At 35.6% G+C, this 21,632-nt stretch overlaps 2 protein-coding genes and 1 pseudogene across 15 annotated transcripts in view; 1 reads left to right on the top strand and 2 right to left on the bottom strand.

Moving 5' to 3' along the window:
* The window catches only part of BRIP1 (BRCA1 interacting DNA helicase 1), a 209,870-nt gene extending 193,234 nt beyond the window's left edge, over positions 1-16,636 (bottom strand). For 3 of the 8 annotated variants that reach the window (XM_082439919.1, XM_082439925.1, XM_082439926.1), the window contains exons 1-6: positions 15,089-16,636; positions 13,383-13,505; positions 11,607-11,718; positions 9,813-9,986; positions 3,581-3,708; positions 1,901-2,020 (exon numbers count right to left, since the gene is read on the bottom strand). In XM_082439919.1, the coding sequence (XP_082296045.1) occupies positions 1,901-2,020; positions 3,581-3,708; positions 9,813-9,986; positions 11,607-11,718; positions 13,383-13,475 (627 nt within the window). In that variant the 5' untranslated portion in view covers positions 13,476-13,505; positions 15,089-16,636. Of the gene's footprint in view, positions 1-1,900; positions 2,021-3,580; positions 3,709-9,812; positions 9,987-11,606; positions 11,719-13,382; positions 13,506-14,700; positions 15,057-15,088 lie in introns of those variants that run through there. The other 5 variants (XM_082439921.1, XM_082439920.1, XM_082439923.1 and 2 more) reach the window with 5 other exon arrangements.
* Positions 12,230-12,862, top strand: LOC309651196 (cytochrome c oxidase subunit 7C, mitochondrial pseudogene; annotated as a pseudogene). Its single transcript has 2 exons — positions 12,230-12,250; positions 12,355-12,862. The product of its transcript is annotated as a cytochrome c oxidase subunit 7C, mitochondrial pseudogene (transcript).
* Positions 16,637-16,733: 97 nt separating the features above from the next.
* The window catches only part of INTS2 (integrator complex subunit 2), a 55,484-nt gene continuing 50,585 nt past the window's right edge, over positions 16,734-21,632 (bottom strand). For 5 of the 6 annotated variants that reach the window (XM_082439931.1, XM_082439929.1, XM_082439927.1 and 2 more), the window contains exons 21-25: positions 20,740-20,991; positions 20,278-20,385; positions 20,039-20,144; positions 18,879-19,055; positions 16,734-18,775 (exon numbers count right to left, since the gene is read on the bottom strand). In XM_082439931.1, the coding sequence (XP_082296057.1) occupies positions 18,606-18,775; positions 18,879-19,055; positions 20,039-20,144; positions 20,278-20,385; positions 20,740-20,991 (813 nt within the window). In that variant the 3' untranslated portion in view covers positions 16,734-18,605. The remainder of the gene's footprint in view (positions 18,776-18,878; positions 19,056-20,038; positions 20,145-20,277; positions 20,386-20,739; positions 20,992-21,632) is intronic. The other variant, XM_082439932.1, reaches the window with a different exon arrangement.

Raw genomic sequence — 21,632 nt, 5'->3', positions numbered from 1 at the left:
TCCTGAAGGATTAGCAGAAGTCAGACAAAAAAAAGTGGGAAAGAGGAGAAAGGGCAAAAGAATGCAAAAAGTTTATAAAGGCCTAAAGACTGTACAGGTAAATAGGAGCTTTATAAGCCATCTAAAGACTTCTGGAATTTGTCAATGAGTTGTTTCATCCCCTACCTGAAAAACTAAAAATACAGACAGACTATATGAAACAATAGTTTTTAAGATACAGGACATCAGGTAAGGAAGAGTGATCCCTGAGAGATGGGAAACAAATGAGATTAAGCCTTATGATTCTTTCAGCTTGCTGTCCTGAGAGTTTCCATGCTGTGGCATGGGGAAGGGGAACCCAGATATAGCCCAGCAAACCCAAGTTGAAGAGACACTGCTGAGAGTCCACGGAGACCAAGAAGACTAAAGTTCACAGAGAAGAAAGCAGAATGGAGAGTGCTGCACAAAGAATGCACTCCAGAGATCTGCAGAAGGACCTCTCAGTATCTAGTAGAGTACCGATCAGCACATGCCAATGAGGAAACAATCCAAGATAGTGGCAAGAACCACCTGAAGTGAAGAGACACTCACAGACAGCATGGAACAGTGCCTGTTCCCACCAGCCAGGCTGGAAAACTTCATAATTCATGGAGCATTAGGTAGAGGACTCAAAAGGAGCTAGCCTCTACTGAGGTAGCCCAAAACTAAACCCGGCTCAGGTCCTACCTAACAAATCCTAAAAGCAAGAACCAAAAGGATCAAGCTGATTCCAAGTAATTTAACTGCATCCCAGAGCAAAACTCAAGAGTACTTATAGAAATACAATAATATCCAGTACCCAACAAGGTAAAATTCGCAATATTTGGAATTAAATAAAAAATTCCAGGCATGATTCCATTTATATAAAACTATATAAACGAAACACATTTCATTATACAATATCAAAAAGTCACATATATAATATCACCACCAATAAATATCATCAAAGTCTTTAAGTATCAGAAAACTGCTAAGCTCACAGTAGTATATACAATTTTTCAAAATTCTGATTTTTCACTGAAATCTCAAAGTTTATCAGGCTCACTTTGTTTATTTTCGAGAATTACCGAAGTTAGTCTGTCAGTTATTCTTTCAAGTAAAAACAATGTTCTGTGAAAAAAGTGGCTAGTTCAGCTCACAATCCAAACAATCCTATAAGTGCTTTCCCTCAAGAAAACCATCCTACTCCTGAATGCAAAAGTGTTTTACGAAAACTACTCTACTCTTCACACAGACTGTTAAAAATCTCAAGGGTGAAGACTTAATAAAATTAGTAATTTTTACTGCTTCATCAAGGACTTAAGTGAAATTGGCTTTTCTTAACTGTGCATTAACGACGGTGAAGAAAATTACTATTAATACAGGTTGATGCCACTACCCTTATTGTGCTAAAGCACCAACAGTTTTACCAACTTATGCTTTTGTACCATCAGTGCAAATGTCAAAGACAGTAAAAAAAAAAAAAAAAAAAAAGGTAAGTAACATCTTAACATCACTATGAAAATACTTTTGACCTCACAGACTATCTGGAAAAAAATCTCAGGAATCTCCAGAGCTCCCTGGACTACTCCTTGAGAACTGATGCCCTAAGGACACTGAAAGAACTTTAGGAAGTAGAGTTCACAAACATTAGAATGTAAAAGAGGAAAAAAACTTCCAGATCTTGTTCTAGTCCAATTCTCTTATTTTATAAATGAGGAAACTGGGGCACAAAGAGCATAGGTTTACCATCTCACACAGCAGAAGACATGTGACAGCACTTAGGACTTCTGAGTTGTTTTCTACTCTTCTTTGATTACACTATTCTTCATCTTTTTCAAAAATGGATTTAGCAAATTCCACATTTTCCTTCTTTAAACTGAACAATGGCATAAATACATACATTTTGTGGAGAAAAGGAGTTTATCTTTCCTAATGGGGAGTTGAGTTTTGTGGTCTTTCCTGAATCAACTTTTGCATCCAAATGGTGCACCTCCTTTTCAAAACAATGACGTTTTCTAATCTGTAAATATAGAACCAAAATAAAATTTATTGTAACTAGAAAGTTTGATGAGGCTAGTTGCTCTCAAAGATCAGAATAGCTATAACATATGTTTTCAGCATTAAAAAAATGACTATTTCTCACTGGCAACAATCAAAAAGTTTCTAAAAACAAATAGGCACCTTATTATAAGACTTAAGTAAAACAGAATACAGTAATACCTCTCAAATACTGACCAAAATAGCTTTAATTAGTGATGTGGCAAAACTATAGCATTGTAAAATGATCTTCCCATAAAACAGTCTCACCATATGGATACCAAGAATAGTATTATGGCAAAGTCTGATTACATATCTAACTGGAAAATAAAAGTAAATAAAAATGGAAACCTTATTCTAAATTGAAAAAAAAAACACAGAATAAAAACTTTAAATGTAAATATTCATTATTTCCTACCTGATGGAACTACTTGATTACTATTATTATATTACTTACTAGATATTTGATAATCCAAATTGTATTTGACTAAATTTCTTTTATAAACACCACTGTTTTCTTTCCAAACTATCTATGCTTTTTCTTACTTGCCAAAACCTATTTACTTAAATTATAAAGAGGAAAAGAAGCATTTCTGTCGATAATTCCATTCCTACAAAAAAGAAATGAGAGCCAATGAAGTCAGGGAATAAATGCTATATGTTGAGCTCTACCTCACAACATCCAACTCTAAGTACACATTTTGGGGGAAAGAAATCTCTAGAGATACTTCATTTGTAATTGGTGATTTTCCAAATATAAAACTAGAAAACGATTTCATTCTATTTCTAAAAACAAGGTTTAATTATGGAAGTTAATAAAGATTATAAATGGAACAGATAAACTACATAAAAATGCAAATACCTTTTGAGTATATTCAATTAAAAATAAACAATTATCTACAAAGGACATGCTAATTAACTAATAATCTTTTTTATTTGTAACTAAGTCTATTAAAGTCCATCCTCCTTACCTCAATGCCATGAACTCTATGAGAAAACATTGTTTTCACCTATGAAAACATTTCATTTAAAATTTCTAGTAATTTAGGTTCTTCAATAATTTTTAGAAATAAACATATTTTATAATGTATTGATATTAAAAACTCAATAAATAACAGTAAACTTTGTCATTATATTAAAACTATCAATACCAAAGTATCTATGACCTAAATATTCATATCAGAGGTATATTGGCCAAAACAAAATGCCATTATTAGATAAAAACAACAGAAGAGTTAAAAAGTACAAAGTAGCTCTGTTACTGATACATGCCTTAAGTAAATATTTTATTGTCAAATTCCTTATATATAAGAAAGCACCATTCAGTTTCACTTTAATGACATGCTACTATGAATAATTTACTATAATAAACTCCTCTGTAATAAGTAACTCTATACAATGAAGTTATAATAATTTACCATTTAATTCACATCTGACACTACCCAAAATAATCTCTACAGATGCCACTGAAAAATGATTGATACTCGACTACCTTGTTCAGCTATAACTAACGGGATTATTCCACTGCCAATAAACTGTTTACCTGCTGTGTAGTCTCTAAGGGTCGAATTCTTTTCTTCTCTACTTGAAAATCATCATTTTCATCTCTGTACCTGGATGCCTGTTTCTTAGCAGATAGCTTTGCAGCCAGTGTAGTTTTTTCAGAAGAGTCTTATATAAGAAGTCATAAAAAATTCGTATAAATAACTTACATTTAAGTAATTTTTTAGAAAAAAATTAAAATCAAGATGTAAGACTTTAATCTGTAAAAATACTGAATCACTATGCTGTACACCCAAAACTAAGATAATATTGTAAATAAACTATGCTTCAACTTTAAAAAAGATGTTAAGACTTATTTCTAAAAAGTCATAACATAGTTTAAAATAGGAAATGCTAAACATCTTTAAAAGCACTTATTTACCGCTCAGTATACTTAAACAAAGACACAGCAAACATTTTTAGAAATATGCTTTCAAGAGGGAAGTCCATAAATGGTGCTGGGAAAACTGGACAGCTACATGTAAAAAAATGAAATTAGAACATTCTTTAACACCATACACAAAAATAAACTCAAAATGGATTAAAGACCTAAATGTAAGACGGGATACTATGAAACTCTTAGAGGAAAACACATGCAGAACACTCTTTGACATAAATCGCAGAGATATCTTTTTCAATCCATCTCCCTGAGTAATGGAAATAAAAACAAAAATAAACAAATGGATGTACACTACCAAATGTAAAATAGATAGCTAGTGGGAAGCAGACTCATAGATCAGCTCAGTGCTTTGTGACCACCTAGAGGGGTGGGACAGGGAGGGTGGGAGGGAGAAGCAAGAGGGAGGGGATATGGGGATATATGTATACGTATAGCTGATTTACTTTGTTATACAGCAGAAACTAACACACCATAGTAAAGCAATTATACTCCAATAAAGATGTTAAAAAAAAATAAAACGGCAGAAGACCTAAATAGACATTTCACCAAGGAAGACATACAGATGGCCAAGAGGCACATGAAAAGATGTTCAACATCACTAATTATTAGAGAAATGCAAATCAAAACTACAGTGAGAATAGCCATTATCAAAAAACCTAGAAACAGTAAATGCTGGAAAGGGTGTGGTGAAAAGGGAACCCTCCTACACTGTTGGTGGGAATGTAAACTGATACAACTACTATAGAAAACAGTATGGAGGTTCCTTAAAAAACTAAAAATAGAACTACCATATGACCCAGCAATCCCACTACTTACAATAGCCAGGACATGGAACCAACCTAAATGTCCATCAACAGATGAATGGATAAAGAAGATGTGGCACATATATACAATGGAATATTACTCAACCATAAAAAGAAACAAAATTGAGTTATTTGTAGTGAGGTAGATGGACCTAGAGTCTGTCATACAGAGTGAAGTAAGTCAGAAAGAGAAAAATAAATACTGTATGCTAACGCATGTATATGGAATCTAAAAAAAAAAATGGTACTGATGAACCTAGTTGCAGGGCAGGAATAAGAAGTAGACATACAGAATGGACTTGATGACATGGGGTGGGAGGGCAAAGCTGGGGCAAAGTGAGAGTAGCATCGACATATATACACTACCGAATGTAAAACAGTTGGCTGGTGGGAAGCAGCAGCATAGCACAGTGAGATTGGCTTGGTGCTTTGCAATGACCTAGAGGGGTGGGATAGGGAGGACGGGAGGGAGGCTCAAGAGGGAGAAGATATGGGGACATGTGTATGCATATGGCTGATTCGCTTTGTTGTGCAACAGAAACTAACATGGTATTGTGAAGCAATTATACTCCAATAAAGATTAAAAAAAAAAAAAAAAAAAGATGATCAACCTCATTAGTTACCAGAGAGATAAAAATTAAAATTCACAAGAACAACACACAGGCACCATAATGACTAAAACTTAAAAAGACTCGAATATCAAGTGCTAACAAGAATGCTGGGGGCTTCCCTGGTGGCGCAGTGGTTAAGAATCTGCCTGCCAATGCAGGGGACATGGGTTCGAGCCCTGGTCCGGGAAGATCCCACATGCCACGGAGCAACTAAGCCCGTGCGCCACAACTACTGAGCCTGCGCTCTAGAGCCCACGTGCCACAACTACTGAAGCCTGCGCGCCTACAGCCTGTGCTCCACAACAAGAGAAGCCACCACAACGAGAAGCCCGCGCACTGCAACAAAGAGTAGCCCCCACTCGCCACAACTAGAGAAAGCCCGCGAGCAGCAACAAAGACCCAACACAGGCAAAAATAAAAAATAAATTAAATAAATTAATTAAAAAAAAAAAAGAATGCTGAACAATGTAACTTCCATATACTACTAGACGTAGAGTGGGAGGGTGATAAATAAATTGGTTCAACCATTTTGGAAAACATTGGCAGTATCTACTATAGTTCAACATATGCATACACTACGACCAGCAATTCCATTCCTAGATCTATATCTAATAGAAAGTGTTTACCTATCTGTACCAGAGTGAACAAGAATGTTCATAATAGCTTTAATAACCAAAATTAGAAACCACCCAAATGTCTAACAATTGTAGAATGAAATAATAAATTATGGTATATAATTTATTATATACCATAAAACACAGCAATAAGAACTACTGCTATATACAACAAAAATGAATCTGAGAAATATGTTAAGCAAAAGCTGACAGACACAAGAGTACAGATATAATTCCATTTCTATAAAGAAGCAAAACTCATCAATGGTGACAGAGGGAAGATAGCTACCACCTGTGGAGAGAATAGTGACAGGAAAAGAACATGAGAAGTGCCACTGGGGTGTCGGCTATGTCCTATTTTTCATCTAGTGGTAGTTACACGAGTGTGTTTACTTTGTGAAAATTCATCAAGCTATACACATAGAATTTTTGCATTTTTCTGTATTTAGGTTATATTTTTAAAGAATTTACTTAAAAATGTAAAGAGAGCATCAGAATACAACCCAGATTTACCCCATCTGATCCTTGAAGAGACTACTCTAAACAACTCTAACTCACAATTATATTAAAATTCAAGTTTATTGAAAACTGATTTTTCACAAAGGCACAAAGGCAATGCAGCAGACAAAGGGTAGCCTTTTCAATAAATGTTGCTGAACAATTAGATATTCATATGCAAAATAAACGAACCTGGATCCACATCTCACACCGTATACAAAAATTAACTCTTAGACTTAAAAGTAAAACCTAAAACTATACTTGATTAAAAAAAGAAACTTGTACTCAAAAATATATAAAGAAATCCCAAACTTAACAATAAGAAAAAAACAATAAACAGGCAAAAGATTTCAACAGACATTTCATCAAAGAAGATATACAAATGGCTAATAAGCACATGAAAAGATGCTCAGGGCTTCCCTGGTGGCGCAGTGGTTAAGAATCCGCCTGCCAATGCAGGGGACACGGGTTCAAGCCCTGGTCTGGGAAGATCCCACATGCCGCGGAGCAACTAAGCCCGTGTGCCACAACTACTGAGACTGCGCTCTAGAGCCCATGAGCCACAACTACTGAGCCCGCGTGCCACAACTACTGAAGCTCGTGTGCCTAGAGTCCGTGCTCCACAACGAGAGAAGCCACCGCAATGAGAAGCCTGCGCACCGCAACGAAGAGTAGCCCCCTCTCACCACAACTAGAGAAAGCCCACGTGCAGCAACGGAGACCCAATACAGCCAAAAACATATAAATAAAATAAATAAATTTATTAAAAAAAAAAAAGAAAGAAAAGATGCTCAACATCACAAGTCATTAGGGAAATGCAAAATAAAACCACAATAAGATACCACTATAAGCTTATTAGAATGGCTAAAAAGATTTACCATACCAAGTGCTGGCAAGGATGCAGAGAAATGGGAACTCTCATACACTGCTGGTGGAAATGTAAAATGGCATAACTACTTTGGGAAACAGTTTTGAAGTTTCTTAAAGTTAAACATAAGGGATCCAGTCATTACACTCCTAGGTATTTACCCAGAAAAGTGAAAGCACATGTCCATAACAACGACTTGTACACAAATGTTCATAGCAGCTTTATTTGTAACCGGAAACTAGAAACAACTCAAATACACATCAACAGGTGACTGCATAAACAATTTGCAGTATATCCATACAACAGAATATTACTCAGCAATAAAAAAGAACCAACTGTTGATACATGCAACAACATGGATAAATTTTAAAAGAATTATGTTAAGTGAAAGAAGCTAGGCAAGTGTACAAACTGTATTATTTCATTCATATAAACTCTAGAAAATGCAAACTAATCTACAGTGACAGAAAACACTCAGTGGTTGTTTGGGGAGGATAAATTATAAAATGGTGGAAAGGAGGGATAATAAAAAGGCATGAGAAAACTTTTGAAGCTGATGGATATATTCACTATCTTGATGTTAGTGAAAGTTACAGGGAAATACTCTTATGTCGAACCTTATCAAAATGTACCATTTAAATATATAGAGTCTGTTATGTCAAGAATATTTCAATAAAGCTGTCTTTAAAAAAAATACAGGTTGTACATAAACATTATAAGCCAAGAGTTCTTATATTAATAATTAGCTTAAAATCAATTCCATTCATTCATACAACAAATATTTATCTAGCTCCTACTATATGCCAGGCACTGCTAGATATTCAATGGTGAGCAAACTGACACAGTTCCTGACCTCATGGAGTATACAGTCTGCTAGGGGAAGCAGAGATTAATAAAAGATGCACACAGACACGTGGATAATACGAATTGTAACAAGTGCTATGAAGGAGAGGTACACAGTGAGATGACAGAATATAATAGGGAAACCAAATGTAGTGTGACGGAAAGATCAGTATGGCTGCCTTAAAGAAGTGATATCTAAGCTGAGAGCTAAAGGAAGAGCAGGACAACAAGTTGAAGATGGAATTTTCCTCAGAAGAGACACTAACACAAGCAAAGGCTCTGAAGGCAGCAGAAAGCATGACCCTTTTAAAGAATGGAAAGAAAGCCAAAAATGTTAAGGGTCAAAACCATGTAGACAACACTATTGGTCACCTCTCCGGCATCTATTCCACTTCCTCTTCTTCATTCCTAAAAGAATCACACTTCGGTTCAAGCAGCTACCATCCTCCACACAGTCATGTGCTTTAGAGGAAGACAACTCCATCCTTGATTTTAGGAAGTGGATACTGTTTAGACTTAAGCCAGTCATGGCAACCTCTTTTCTCCCTGCCAGTGATTAGTTAAGGAATGGCATGAGTGAAAGCAGGAAAGGAGTTATTACACGGTCTAAAGAACAAATGGTAGTTTGTACTAGGGAAGTTATCAATGGAGGTGGAGATTTGCATGGAGGAATAAGGAAGAGCGAAGTGTACAGGATGTCTCCTAGGTTTCTGGCTTAAGCAAGTAATGGTCAATCTTTTCCATACAGTCAAAGCAAAAGAAATATTCTTTAAATTAATAATTTTATGTTATTGATAATATATTTCTCTTAAATAAATCTAGTAAGAACAGCTAAGGATCATATTTGAAACATACCTGATTCTCATATAGGATACTGGTCTCAGAAGTCCAGGCAAACTTATCAAGAATGAATGAGGGGCTTCCCTGGTGGCACAGTGGTTGAGAATCTGCCTGCCAATGCAGGGGACACGGGTTCGAGCCCTGGTCTGGGAAGATCCCACATGCCGCAGAGCAACTGGGCCCGTGAGCCACAACTACTGAGACTGCGCGTCTGGAGCCTGTGCTCCGCAACAAGAGAGGCCACGATAGTGAGAGGCCCGCACACCGCGATGAAGAGTGCCCCCCACTTGCCGCAACTAGAGAAAGCCCTTGCACAGAAACGAAGACCCAACACAGCCAAAACTAAATAAATAAATAAATAAATAAAAATTAAAAAAAAAAAAAAAAAAAGAATGAATGAGGCTAATTAGATTTTGCCTTACAATACAAATCAAAATGTTTTATAAAATTCTGACATATAATTAACAATACTGCCTACAAATAACATCAATTTCTGAATATCAGTTATTTTGCCTTGCCTTCTTCAAAAATGATTTAAACTAGCAAGATGTCTGAATCAGTTAAAAGTGAGGCCAAGAATAAAATATTCCAAGGATTTCTGACCACTCTATGCATTATTCAAAATAATTCCAGAGAAATTAGGTGGAAATACATAACCAATTATGCTAACAAAATTTATCTACATTAGGTCTCATAACAGCAATAATTAAGACCCCTATTACAGATACCAAAAGACCCAGACAAAATATAAACTACCTTGACAAGTTGACAAAGTGCCATTTCTTTCAGAAGGTGGTGTACTTGGACTGTTGAAATGATATGAAGTTCCCTGGTTCACGTCATTGTTTGTAAAATTCTTTGAATGGCATGTACAACAACACGACAATGGTACTTCAGCTTTTTTACTTAAGCCTTCATCCACTGGCTTCCCTAAAAATGAAATAACCTCTATTTATAATATTTCTAATTAAAAAAACATTAATCTTCCTCTTCAGCTAGGGTGCGCAACCACCTTATTTTTTGCCCAGGATTGGGAGGTTTCCCAGGATTCAGAATTTCAGTTCTAAAACCAGGAAAGTACCTGGCAAATCTGGACAAGTTGGTCACCCATCCTGCAGCATTAAATTAGGACAGGTGAGAAACACTTATGCCAGAAACATTTATAGAGAAGTTATCAACAATTTACATGATTTACAAAAATCTAATAACAGTCAAAGATTAATAATGTAACAGAGGCACAACCACTTGAGTATTCATTTATATTGAAATATATTAAAATACCAAGTATACCTAAAGTATATTCTTAATTACTGCTATTTCCCTAAATGAAAAATTTTAAAGTTCAATATAAAATAATAATGTAAACACATAAGGGTTAAATCATTCCCACATTATACTTCTATTTCAAAAAACATGTTTCATGATATCATTTCTGATACATGTATCAAAATACATTTTAAAGTCAATATTCAAATTAAATAAAACAGGTAATTTTCAATACTTAAATATAATACAAAATTGTAACAGTTCTATGTGTGCCTACATTGTATAAATATACAATTCATAGATATATAAAAGCTAAATAATTTATTTTATTTTCTATAAACAGTACTGACATTATTTTCCCATCTGCACTACATAAATACTACTAATTTTATTTTCCAGAGTCTCCCATTAAAAATTTATTAACAGATAATCTCATTTTCCCCAAAGATAAACATCAGTAAGAAACAAAATGGACAACCAAAAGCTTATAAAATATTTACTCTTTATTTTTAATAGTCTTACCAGTAGCACTATTTCTTTTCAAAAAACATATATGTGTGTACATATATATACACACATACATACATACACATATACACCCATGGTTAACTTTAAAATCTCCTAATACTTTAGGACAGAGCCATCTAATTATGTAACTAAAATGTGACCAATATTGTATTTCAGATTCATTATGAATATTAGATAGTCTTTCACAAAAGTAACTAGACATTTGTTAGCAAATAAAGCTATGGGAAATAATATGAATCCATAAAAACAATATTACAATAAACTTCTGCTTATCTGGCATCCAAACAAGTAGAAAGATCAACTAGAATTTTTCTTTTTTATGTATTCCATTTTCTAATGTTGTGAGATAAGCAACTATATTAAAGGATTTACTCAAAAAAAGCAATTATTTGTACTGATATGCTATATAATCATGACAGCCTCATCTCTTGCAACTTTTATACACAAATTATCATCTAATTATTTTCATAATCATTATTATGAAAAATAGTAAAAATAAAATCCGAGATTCTTATATACATGCTGAATCATCAAATAAAGGACTATCTTATGTTCAAAATTATTTTAGGATTAACTGAACATATTTTGCTATATTGAAACTCTTTTGGAAGATATATAACTGATTATAAAGAAATATCTTAAAAGAGAATATTTAAATTAGCTAGAACATGGTTGAAGCATTCTGGGTAAAAAGTACTTTATTAGATTTTTTTCAGGTCCCAATAAGCAACCTGAAGACATCAAACAACTACTTACCACTAAGAGATTGTTGCCATGCTAAAGCAGAGCAAAGTAAGGCTAAGCTTTTCCCACTCCCTGTGGGGCTCTCCAACAAACAATGCTGCTTACTATTTAATCCTCTGACAATCTATGGACACAAAAACAATTTTAAAAAATCAATAAACAACTTACTTCATTAAAGTCTCTCTCCATACAACAACAAGTAAAGTTGCATGCACTTCAAGGAACAGAGCAATAGCAGAAAGGAGAACTAGAATTTAGTTAAATGTAGACTTTATTCCTTTATATCTCTCCCTAAAATTATGTTAGATTTAAACCATATCAAGCACAAAAGAAATGAAAAGCAATTTGTGCCTTACTTATGCAAGCACCATCGTTTCTGTAAAACTAGAATACACTAATATCTTTGATGAAAACTTAATGGGGGATACTGTTGGTGGAAGTGTTACAACCACTCTGTACAGAAATTAACAATTTCTAGTAAAGTTAATGATACTGAACTCCAGCAATCCAGTCCTATGTAAACACCCAAAACCTTTCCCACAGGAACACAAGGAAACATGTATAAGAAAGTTCATAGCAGCACTGTTTATAATTGCAAAATAACGTAAACAACCTAAATGTCTATCAAGAGGAAAATGGGCAAATATAAAATTCTGGTATATTCATACAATGGAATACCATACAGCAATGAAAATGCGTTATCAATCAATAGGGCTACATCTTAAAAATGTTAGACAAGGGAACAAGGTCATGAGGAAAGGAGGGCTTGGTGTGCTGCTGCCATTTCTTCTGCCTTCAGTCTCTGCGCCTTCCACAGGCTTCCAACAGCGCTACGTTGGGACAGAGCATCTGGAGGTTCACAACCTCTGTGGTCCATAGGAGCCACTATGAGGAGGGTCTGGGGAAGAATTTACCATTTTCAGTGGAAAACAAGGGGCGATTACTAGTTACAATGACTTTGTACTTCTGATCTGGATTTGTTTCTCCTTTCTTTATAGTAAGACACCAACTGCTCAAAAAATAATCCATGAAACAGATATGAAGGGGAGCATTTTAAGAGGTGCAATCTCTCTGAAAAAAGGATCCAACTCTTGAACTCAACATACTAGGTACGTCTATAAATAAACTTATGGCATAAATCCTTAAAAAATAAGAAGAAGAAGAATATTAAGTAAAAAAAAAAATCAAGTTCTCCAGAAAGATAAGCATAATATCATATCATTGTGCAAAGTTATAAAAATGTAAAGTATACACTATATTGTTTATAGATACATACCTATGCAATAAAAGTATAAAAACATGGCTAGGAAAGAAAAATAACAAATTCAGGATATTAGTTATCTTGTTACTCATAAACAAGGTATAAAGTAAATATGGCAAAATATTAAGATTTAACAAAGCTGGTAAATTGGTTTACTCAAGTTTGTATATTAATTTTCTATATGATTGAAATATCTCAAAAAAATTATGGTGAAAAGTATAGTAGTCTGCGTAAAAGACAGTAAATACTTTCTATTTCAAAGTAATTCAGTAAAGTAAACAGAAGTTCTAAATGAGCTGAGAACATTTTTCAGGATGTTCTCCTTTACCTCCTAATCATAGACATATACAGTTTAGCAGCAATCAGTATTATTTTTCCAAAGGTTAGATGTTCTTCAATGAACCCAGCAAATATTTTCAATCCATTTACTACCTGAGAAAATGTAGTCACAGGCTCAATGTTATGTTATGAATTATAAGCATCTGTATCTTAATAAAGACTTAAAATAACTGCTGAACAATACTTACAGAATTCATCATAGCAAGCTGTGATGGATAAGCTTTACAAGGAAAGTTAATCTTCACCCCACCAATTGTATACTCAGAACATACTGAAGACATCCTGCTTTACTGGTTACTTCAGATTCCTAACTGCAACAGAAATGAAAGTCAATACTGAAACAAAGCCATTCAAAGAAAAACAGATACCTGAGACTAGGACAGAAGTCTAGAAACAAAAATTGGAATTAATAATGTATAAACAAAACAAATGGAAGTAAAAGGATTTCCTACTCTTATAAATCACAGTGGTTGAGAGCATGTCTTGGAATCTAACAAATCTGGATTTGCATCCTTATTCTGCCAAAGCTGTGGACCAGGAGTTAGGAAGTAGGTTCTACATCAGGTTCTGACAACTCAGATATGTTACCCTGATCATGTCTCTTCACTTCTCTAAACTAAGATCCTTATCTGTAATAATCTGTAATTTAAAAATTGTTCTAAGGAAGAAAGCGCCTTGGCACATGGTAGGTGCTCAGTAATTCTTACGTAAAGGTCAGTAGAGTATAATGTAAAGAAGATGGACTTTAAAGTAAGGCAAGCCTAAATTTGAATTCTACTGTGAATCTCACAGAGCCTGTTTCTTCATCTGTGAAATGGAGATATCCACCTGATAGGGTTTTTATGAAAATTAGCCAGGCACTGACTTAAGAATTAAATATGGTAATGTACAGAATGTGCCTCAACTCCAGTATCTGATACAGAGGAAGTGATCTACTTTAATCCCCACCTCTTGTAAACCACCTTTTCTTAACCTAGGATTCATAGATGTAATTGAAAGACTGTGATCTCTTGATACTGCATGCAGAAGTTTCTGTGTATGACTGCATTTGTCTGGAGAGAAAGTCCAAAGATTTCTCATCCCCAGAAATATATCCTAAGGAAATAACTGAAAACTGAGGGAAAATGATATACACCGTTATCAACTGAAAAATTATTTGCAATGGTAAAAAAAAGGTAAATTCGATCTGGGGATGGAGAGATGATTAAAATACCAACTCAACAGATTATGAAGCCAATAACAACCATCAACAAAGCTTACGTGTTCCCAAAGAAGTTAAGAACCACTATTCTAATGTCTTTTCCAGTTCTAACATTTTGTGTTTCTGTGAAGCTCTGAGAATGAAATTTGGTGGAATCTCACCCCTAAATCTAAACCAACAGCTCAAGGCTGGCCTAGTTACTCAGATATAACCTAGAAACCAATCGACCCCCCCCCCCTCCCCAGTTGCGGCTACAGACATCTCAAAATGGGGAGGCTTCCCCACACACTGAATAAAGGACAAACCAAGATCAGGCTCCCGCCGTCGCCCCCTCCTGCCCAGAGGTAACGCGGGGCCCGGGGCTCATAACAGGCCTCTGTTCCAAGGAGGTAAGCTGCAGTCTCCCCGTTCCCAGGTTTTCTTCCTCACATTCCCTCCTCCCTCGGCAAGTTGGAATCCCCGAGGCCCTGATGATCCAGTCAACCGACGGGCCTGCGAAGCGGGTGGACGAAAGGAGAAGGCACTCTCCTGGCCGACTTCGCGCCCTTCCCGCGAGACAGGCTTGCCCGCCCTGAGGAAAACCCAAACAACGCCTACTGCACTCCCACTCACGGGAGAAAAGGAAGCTGAAAACTGCGAGCAACCACAGCGGAGCCCTGGCAGAGAAGAAAGGTCCTAGCCTCTCTTCCTCACCTGGCTGCGACTCCCGGGCCCGGTCGCGGGCTTGCGGCCGCTTTACCTTTTCTGCCCTTCAGCTCTCATCAGTCGCTTCCACAACACTCTCGCAGACGAATTCCCGCCTCCCACCCCCCTCGACTCCCAGCACCAATCGCCGGGCGAGCTCAGACAACCAATCACCCGCCAAGACGAGAAACCAAGCAACCAATCCCGGCTCGAGGTCAGGGGGCGCTCTGGCACCCAACGGAAGCCCCCGCAGTAAGAAAGGACCCAAGCTACTTGGCGGCACCGGAAGGCGATTGCCTCGAGAGTGATGGACTTCCACAGGGCCCAGGGATTTAAAGGAAAAGAGCCTTCGCCGTTGGACTTTTTGAAACCGGTGATTTAATCCGTGCCTCAGTTTTCTTGGAAACTCTAAGTCTCACATTTAAGGTCTGTAGACCAACGAAGAGGAAACACCGTTAAGCCGCGCCGAGTTCTCTCAGCATTCCTCAGGGGCACCCGATTCAAACTTCCGAACTTTCCGGAAGCCAGAGTATCAAAAAGACCCAGGAGGGAATTGCCAGAGTGCTGAGCCAAATTAGGCGAAAAGATTCGATGACAGCTGGCTACAGGATCTCCTGATAGTCAAGGCTTTCTCAGATACCACGTTCAAACAGAGAAAGGCTCTCGAGGTCTCCAGTACCTCCTTTAAGGCTTGTCAGCCTTCTGTCCCTCCTAAGACCAATTTATTCTTTGCCAAGTACACTTCAGTTTCCTCAAAGGTAGGGAGTTAACCATGATGTCGCCAAACTGTTGGGTTTTTTTAAACTCTAGCCTAAACTTGGCTCAAATACTAGTGCCCCCAAAAAGCAAAACCTGAGACAGTTTTTCACATCCCGAGAAACCAGTTTGGGACAAAGATTTGCTGCAGGTCGGAGCAGCGAAAGGCGAGTTGATTTGTTTGCCTCACTTTCAGTTTTACTATATCTTCCCAAAATGACAAAACGTACAATCATAAAAATAAATTCTACCCTTTAATTTAGTAATCTCAGGCTCATAAATTTATCCTAAAGAAGTAATCTAAAAGTAAGAAAAAGTAGTAGTACCTCAGTTGATAATAGTGCCCATTCTGTTCGGAAAAAAATCATTAACTTCCCAGTCTAGTAGTAATAGGGAGATGGTTATATCAATTCAGTCATTCTGGAGCCAATAAAATAATTATAAAAACCAAACAACTTGCAAAAAATTTCCATATAAAGTTAAATGAAAAAAAGCAGATGCCAAACTGGGTATTATGGAATTCCATTATGTGAAAATACATATGCATAAGCAAAGATGAAGGGAAAGTACAAAAAAATGAAATACTGGTAAGAGTGCTATGGAGGATAATTTATAAAAATAAATCCTTAAAAATACCTTCAAAGTATTATTCTGCTTTTACAATTTTTTTTAAATATCAAAATCTTTTAAGTAACTGCTCCAGGGTAACTACTCTGATTTTCCTCTCCTGAATTCCTAAGGCTCTCAACTGACTCTCACCTTGTATTGCCTTTTGATGTATGTAGCGTAACAAAAAGGGATACACATAGTTTCTGGAGGCAGACAGTCCTGGATTCCAGTCCCTTGAACTGTTCCTTTCAGGTTAACAGTGGTGAAATGAAACACAAAATACTACAAGTTCATTTGATAAAGAATATGAATGTTTATAAACCAATATTCAAAATAGCTGCACACATCTGTTTTTCACTTGAATAAAAAAAAAATCACATTGTGACAAATGTTATAACCTAAACTTAAAATACATGAATATTAACATTTACTAATATATTTACACATTTTATTTACATCATCAACAAACGTGATGAAAAACAGCATATGTTATTATTTTAACACAGCAGGTTTTGACGAGTCTTTGAAAATGGATCCACGAATGTGCACTGCATTTAGTTAGAAAACCTTTTCTGAATTCCTAGAGGTTACCTACTCACACAAGATATTCCAAAGCCTCAGTTTAAACAAAAGAAAACAAAACAGGAGCAGTTGTACTTAATTTTAAAAGGCTACAAAACTGCCTTGTTTAAAAATATGAAAATTCTTATAGTTTGTTTTTAAGTGTACGCTTTTATTTTTTGCATCAAAATTATTTAATTGAACTTTAAGCATCTAATAAAAGTTATAAATACTCTCATCGATGATACTGTGCACTTCATGAGTTGAAACAGATACAAATTAATTCTTATATAATACCCTTTATGAGGTAGGGCCAGCAGTAATCCCGTTTTACACAGAAGGAAAATAAGATGTGACTATTTGCTAGTGAAAAGGCTGAAATTAAATTTCTTTTCTTAAAAACCACAGTTTCTTATTAGCCTGCCTTATTTCTTTTATAAGTGAAGAGGTCTGTTTCAAGTGGGGCGGGAAGGGGGGGTTCATTCAGGTATATCTCAGAAAGCAAAGAGAAGTACCTTCTACACTGGATACTTCATTAAGAAAAAAAATGAGGATTATGGGTTACCTGAATGCATCTACCTAATCAATGGACATTCCTAAAAGAGGACTGCAAAATCCTTCCACAACACAGTATTTTCCCCTTTTTAATTTTTCCTGTGGTCCAAACACTATATATTTTTGTACTTCAAAATCTTCTAGAATTATGATGTGAATTATAATCCTGATGACAAACCAAGAACTTTTTAATCCAGTGGGTTTTATTGTTCTAAACTTTAATTAGATACCAACGTATTTCCCCCCTCTGACCATTATAAAAATAAACTTTAAAAAAACTAAATGAGACATCCTTTCAGGTTCTTCTCTGCACAAAGATGTTTCTGTAAACACTTTTAAACCAGTATCTTAAAATTCCAAATTATTCAAGTATCTCTTTAAACATATGGCTTCATATATTAGTAAAAATTGAAGCAAATATGTAAAATCTTAAAATCCTCATCTGTAATTCCATGAAAATCATTCACAAAAAGCTATTTGCCTTTTTTAAAGCCTTCTCAATACTATTTCTTGAGAAATGGAATTCCATCTTGCATTACTTACTTGCATTGCAAGTTTTAGACGTTTCTATTTGGGTATCTAAACTCCTAATTTTTCCTGAATTCTCCCTTCCCTTTTTGTCCCTCTCATCATTGCAACAATATACTCTGTTACTAGCTGACAGGTACATACTAGGGCTACCCACAGACTTATTTTTATAAGAAATTAAATCAAAGGCATGGCAGTTTTTCTTCACTTCAAAAGCTTAATACAAGGCCATATTCACTTTCCAGTAATGAGTTTCTTAAATGTGCTCCCAACAGAAAAAGCTCAGCTGCTACAAAAAACATACCAGCAAAGTAGATCCAAAGAACTGCCAATCAAATACAAGCAAGCATAATTCTCAAGAGAGTTCTAAATTGTATTCATGTTGAATTGAATCGTTTTAGTGATTCCAAGACGTTACTGTTCCCATTCAGTTTAGCTGTTACAAGATGCAAATTCATGTTGGGTATATGCAGCAAAACAGCTTCATTTTTTTGTTTTAAGTTTTTTTTGTTTTTGTTTAAATTCCACTAACACTCATGTTTATTATTTCAATTATTGTGCTTTCAATACAATGACAGAGCTGTACATCAGGATCCATGCTTCCAGTGTCCCTAGGTCCATTTTTGTAAGATGGATCTTTACAGATTCCAGACCATCCACTTGGTTTCTCCTTTATTTGTTGAAGGCCTAAAAACATAAGGAAAAATAAATAAGGCAAGAAATCTGGAAAGGATTTGGGCCTTTCTGTTTGAGATATTAAAACAACTCTTGAAAATAAGTTACCACTTACGCGTAATAATCGGATCGATGTCTCTTGTCTGAGTGGCAACATCAGAGGCACAGACTTGCCCTATTTGGATCAACAAAGACATAATATCCTCATACAGTGGAGGAAATGCTCGACAAAAAGAGACCAAACTTGGCAGAGTTGGCATGAAAAAAGCATATCGCTTAGCCTGTGTTAAAACTGTTAGAAAGAAATAAAACAGAATTTTTCATTTTACAGATACAAATTCAACATACATGACCTATACAATATACTAAGCACCATGCTCTGTGCTGAGGATACTAAGTTTTCTAAGACACGGCCAGCCCCTGCCTTCAGGGTGCTCATAATCTAGTAGTCAGCCATCATCCAACACACAAATGCTTATGTCCAAACACTGTGATAGGTGCACTGCATGCATTGTTTCATTTAATTCTCACAATCTTATGAATGAAAAAAGTATTTCTATGATACCTATTTAATATATGAGGAAACTCTTAAATAAACCTTAGAGAGATTAAGAAGCTTCTTCAACTCCAGTTAGCAGTGGAGCTGGGATAGAACTCAAGCAGTGTAAGATCTTAACCACTGCAAATAATTATACCATGAAGTGAATACAATGGAAAGATAAATGAATACATTATTATGGGAGCACTGAGAAAGAATATAAAATTGACTAAGCCATAACTTTTAAAGGTTGAATTATAGTTCATATCTTTTAGTTTATTTTCATACCATTTTACTTAACAACCTGGAAGGTGGTTAAAATGTTAGGGTATGTTTTAGAACTTAAGGAGACAACTTATATATTTATCTCTTATTTACACAGATGATTATATTTTTCTGTAACTCTAAGCATTTGTAATAGATTGTAACTTGTTTTCTATTGACATAATTATATTCAGAAGGTAGACTTGATTTCCATTTGTAAAATGTGGAATGCTTAGTATATTTACTATAAACCTATATACAGTCATTCACAAAAATGAAAGATACAATTTGCCTACCTACTCATCTCCTCTACACTATACATCACATTTGTCATAGGAAAATTTTCAAAAAGAATAATTCAAAAGATGGCATAACTATTAGTGACACAGAAAAGATGGTGTCACTAAATTCAGAAAAAATATGTACTACTTTATGTTAGAAATTTTTGTTATTGATATCGGTTGGCTACACACCTGTTAGCAGAGTTCCCATGACATTGACAGCTAAGCGAGCCACACTGAGTGACTTTGGTAATGCATACTGGATACACAAGTGAGAAAGCAACTGGATAGCAAATATCTGTAACACAAAATCCAAATATTACATGTTTCTGAAGAAGGTCTTTAAGTATGAACAACTGTAAAATGTTTTCTATAACTAGCAAGAGTAGAGGGAGATCAAAATTCTCCTAAAGTTCCAAAATGCTCATTACCTGTTTTTCAAGTTCTGGCTGTGCAATAAGCTCAGGTATGAAATCCAGACAGATGTGCATAGATGGAATACCTGCGACTGTCAGAGGCAAAAGTTCACATGGATAACCCTATCTCAACAAAAAAGGGGGGAAAAGTTAGAAATAAAATAGCTGCAAGTCAAATACAGATAAAAATATAAAGGAAGGTTTCACTTCCTTTATGTAACAGTTGCTCAGAAGGCTACAATGCCCTACATGTTTCCTGGCATTTTACCTCTCTGATGCACTAAAATACAAATAAATTATATGAACACTTTATTAGGCTGAAATCAAATTTTAAAAATCTGGATTTTTCTCCATATTGCAAAGGACCATGATCATTTGCATGACCTCCAGTTTCTAAATGATTCCTATTAATTTAGTACTTCAAAACTACCCCCAAAATAAAGTTCAACCATAAAGAATCATTCTTTGAAACCAGACCTGAAAGTGAACGAGCTTAGCAATGTTGGGATCCGCAATGTACATTTGGTGCAACAGACAACAGATAAGGCACTGAACTTCTCGAAGGTTACAGAGCAAATTGTCTTCTCCTTCCTCCATTCCCTTAGTTGGAGTGCTGGCAGTAATAACGCTTTGAACATTCCGTAGCAAGCTGTCTGGATTGACACCCTTTGCCTTCTCATCTTCAGTAGGTAAGCAAATCTCCAAGAGAATCTGGACAGCTGCACTATCCTACAAGCAAATAAAACACAGTGAATTTAAGAAGTTTCTGAGAAGTCTGTTTGAAAACCAAATCTGATTTTGTTTTCACATGAACACATGTGATAAAAATAACAGTTCCTTTAAAAAAACAAAAAGCAAAGAGGTACTTCTAAGAGAAAAAGTGAACAATCTATAGGCCAGTGGTTCTCATCTTTTTCAGGGCCATGAACCCTTTTAAGAATCTGAAGAAAACTGTAAACCCTCTCAGCATAAAAATTAACATATGTAAACAAAGCAACATATGGCATAATTTCAGAGTGGTCACACATCTCTAAGGCAGATACATGAACTCGAGTTTAAGAGCATCTACTACAAGAGTATTCTAGTTCAGTGTCGTCCAAAACAGGCCCTAGGGCAAAAAATGACTTCTAGGAAGGAATCTCCTTTCCTTCCTCTTAAATTCCTACTTCTCCCAGGACCCTATCTTGTATTCCCCTCTTTTTCTCACCTCTGAAGATGGTGGTTAATAATTAATGCCTAAAAGTCACTCCCCAAAGCTCTTTTTCCTTTTAATTTGAAGATAGGCTCTTTAAGGCTCTGGAAAGATTCTGCCTTACCATCCATTCCACCTGTACAACTCATTATTGCTCAGTCTACAAGCTTGAGTGCCA

The sequence above is a fragment of the Balaenoptera physalus genome (assembly GCF_965194825.1).
Source record: "Balaenoptera physalus genome assembly, chromosome: 20".
NCBI classification, from domain to species: domain Eukaryota; kingdom Metazoa; phylum Chordata; class Mammalia; order Artiodactyla; family Balaenopteridae; genus Balaenoptera; species Balaenoptera physalus.
Note: the sequence above shows the minus strand (reverse complement) of the source record. Positions and strands in the feature narration are given on the sequence as shown.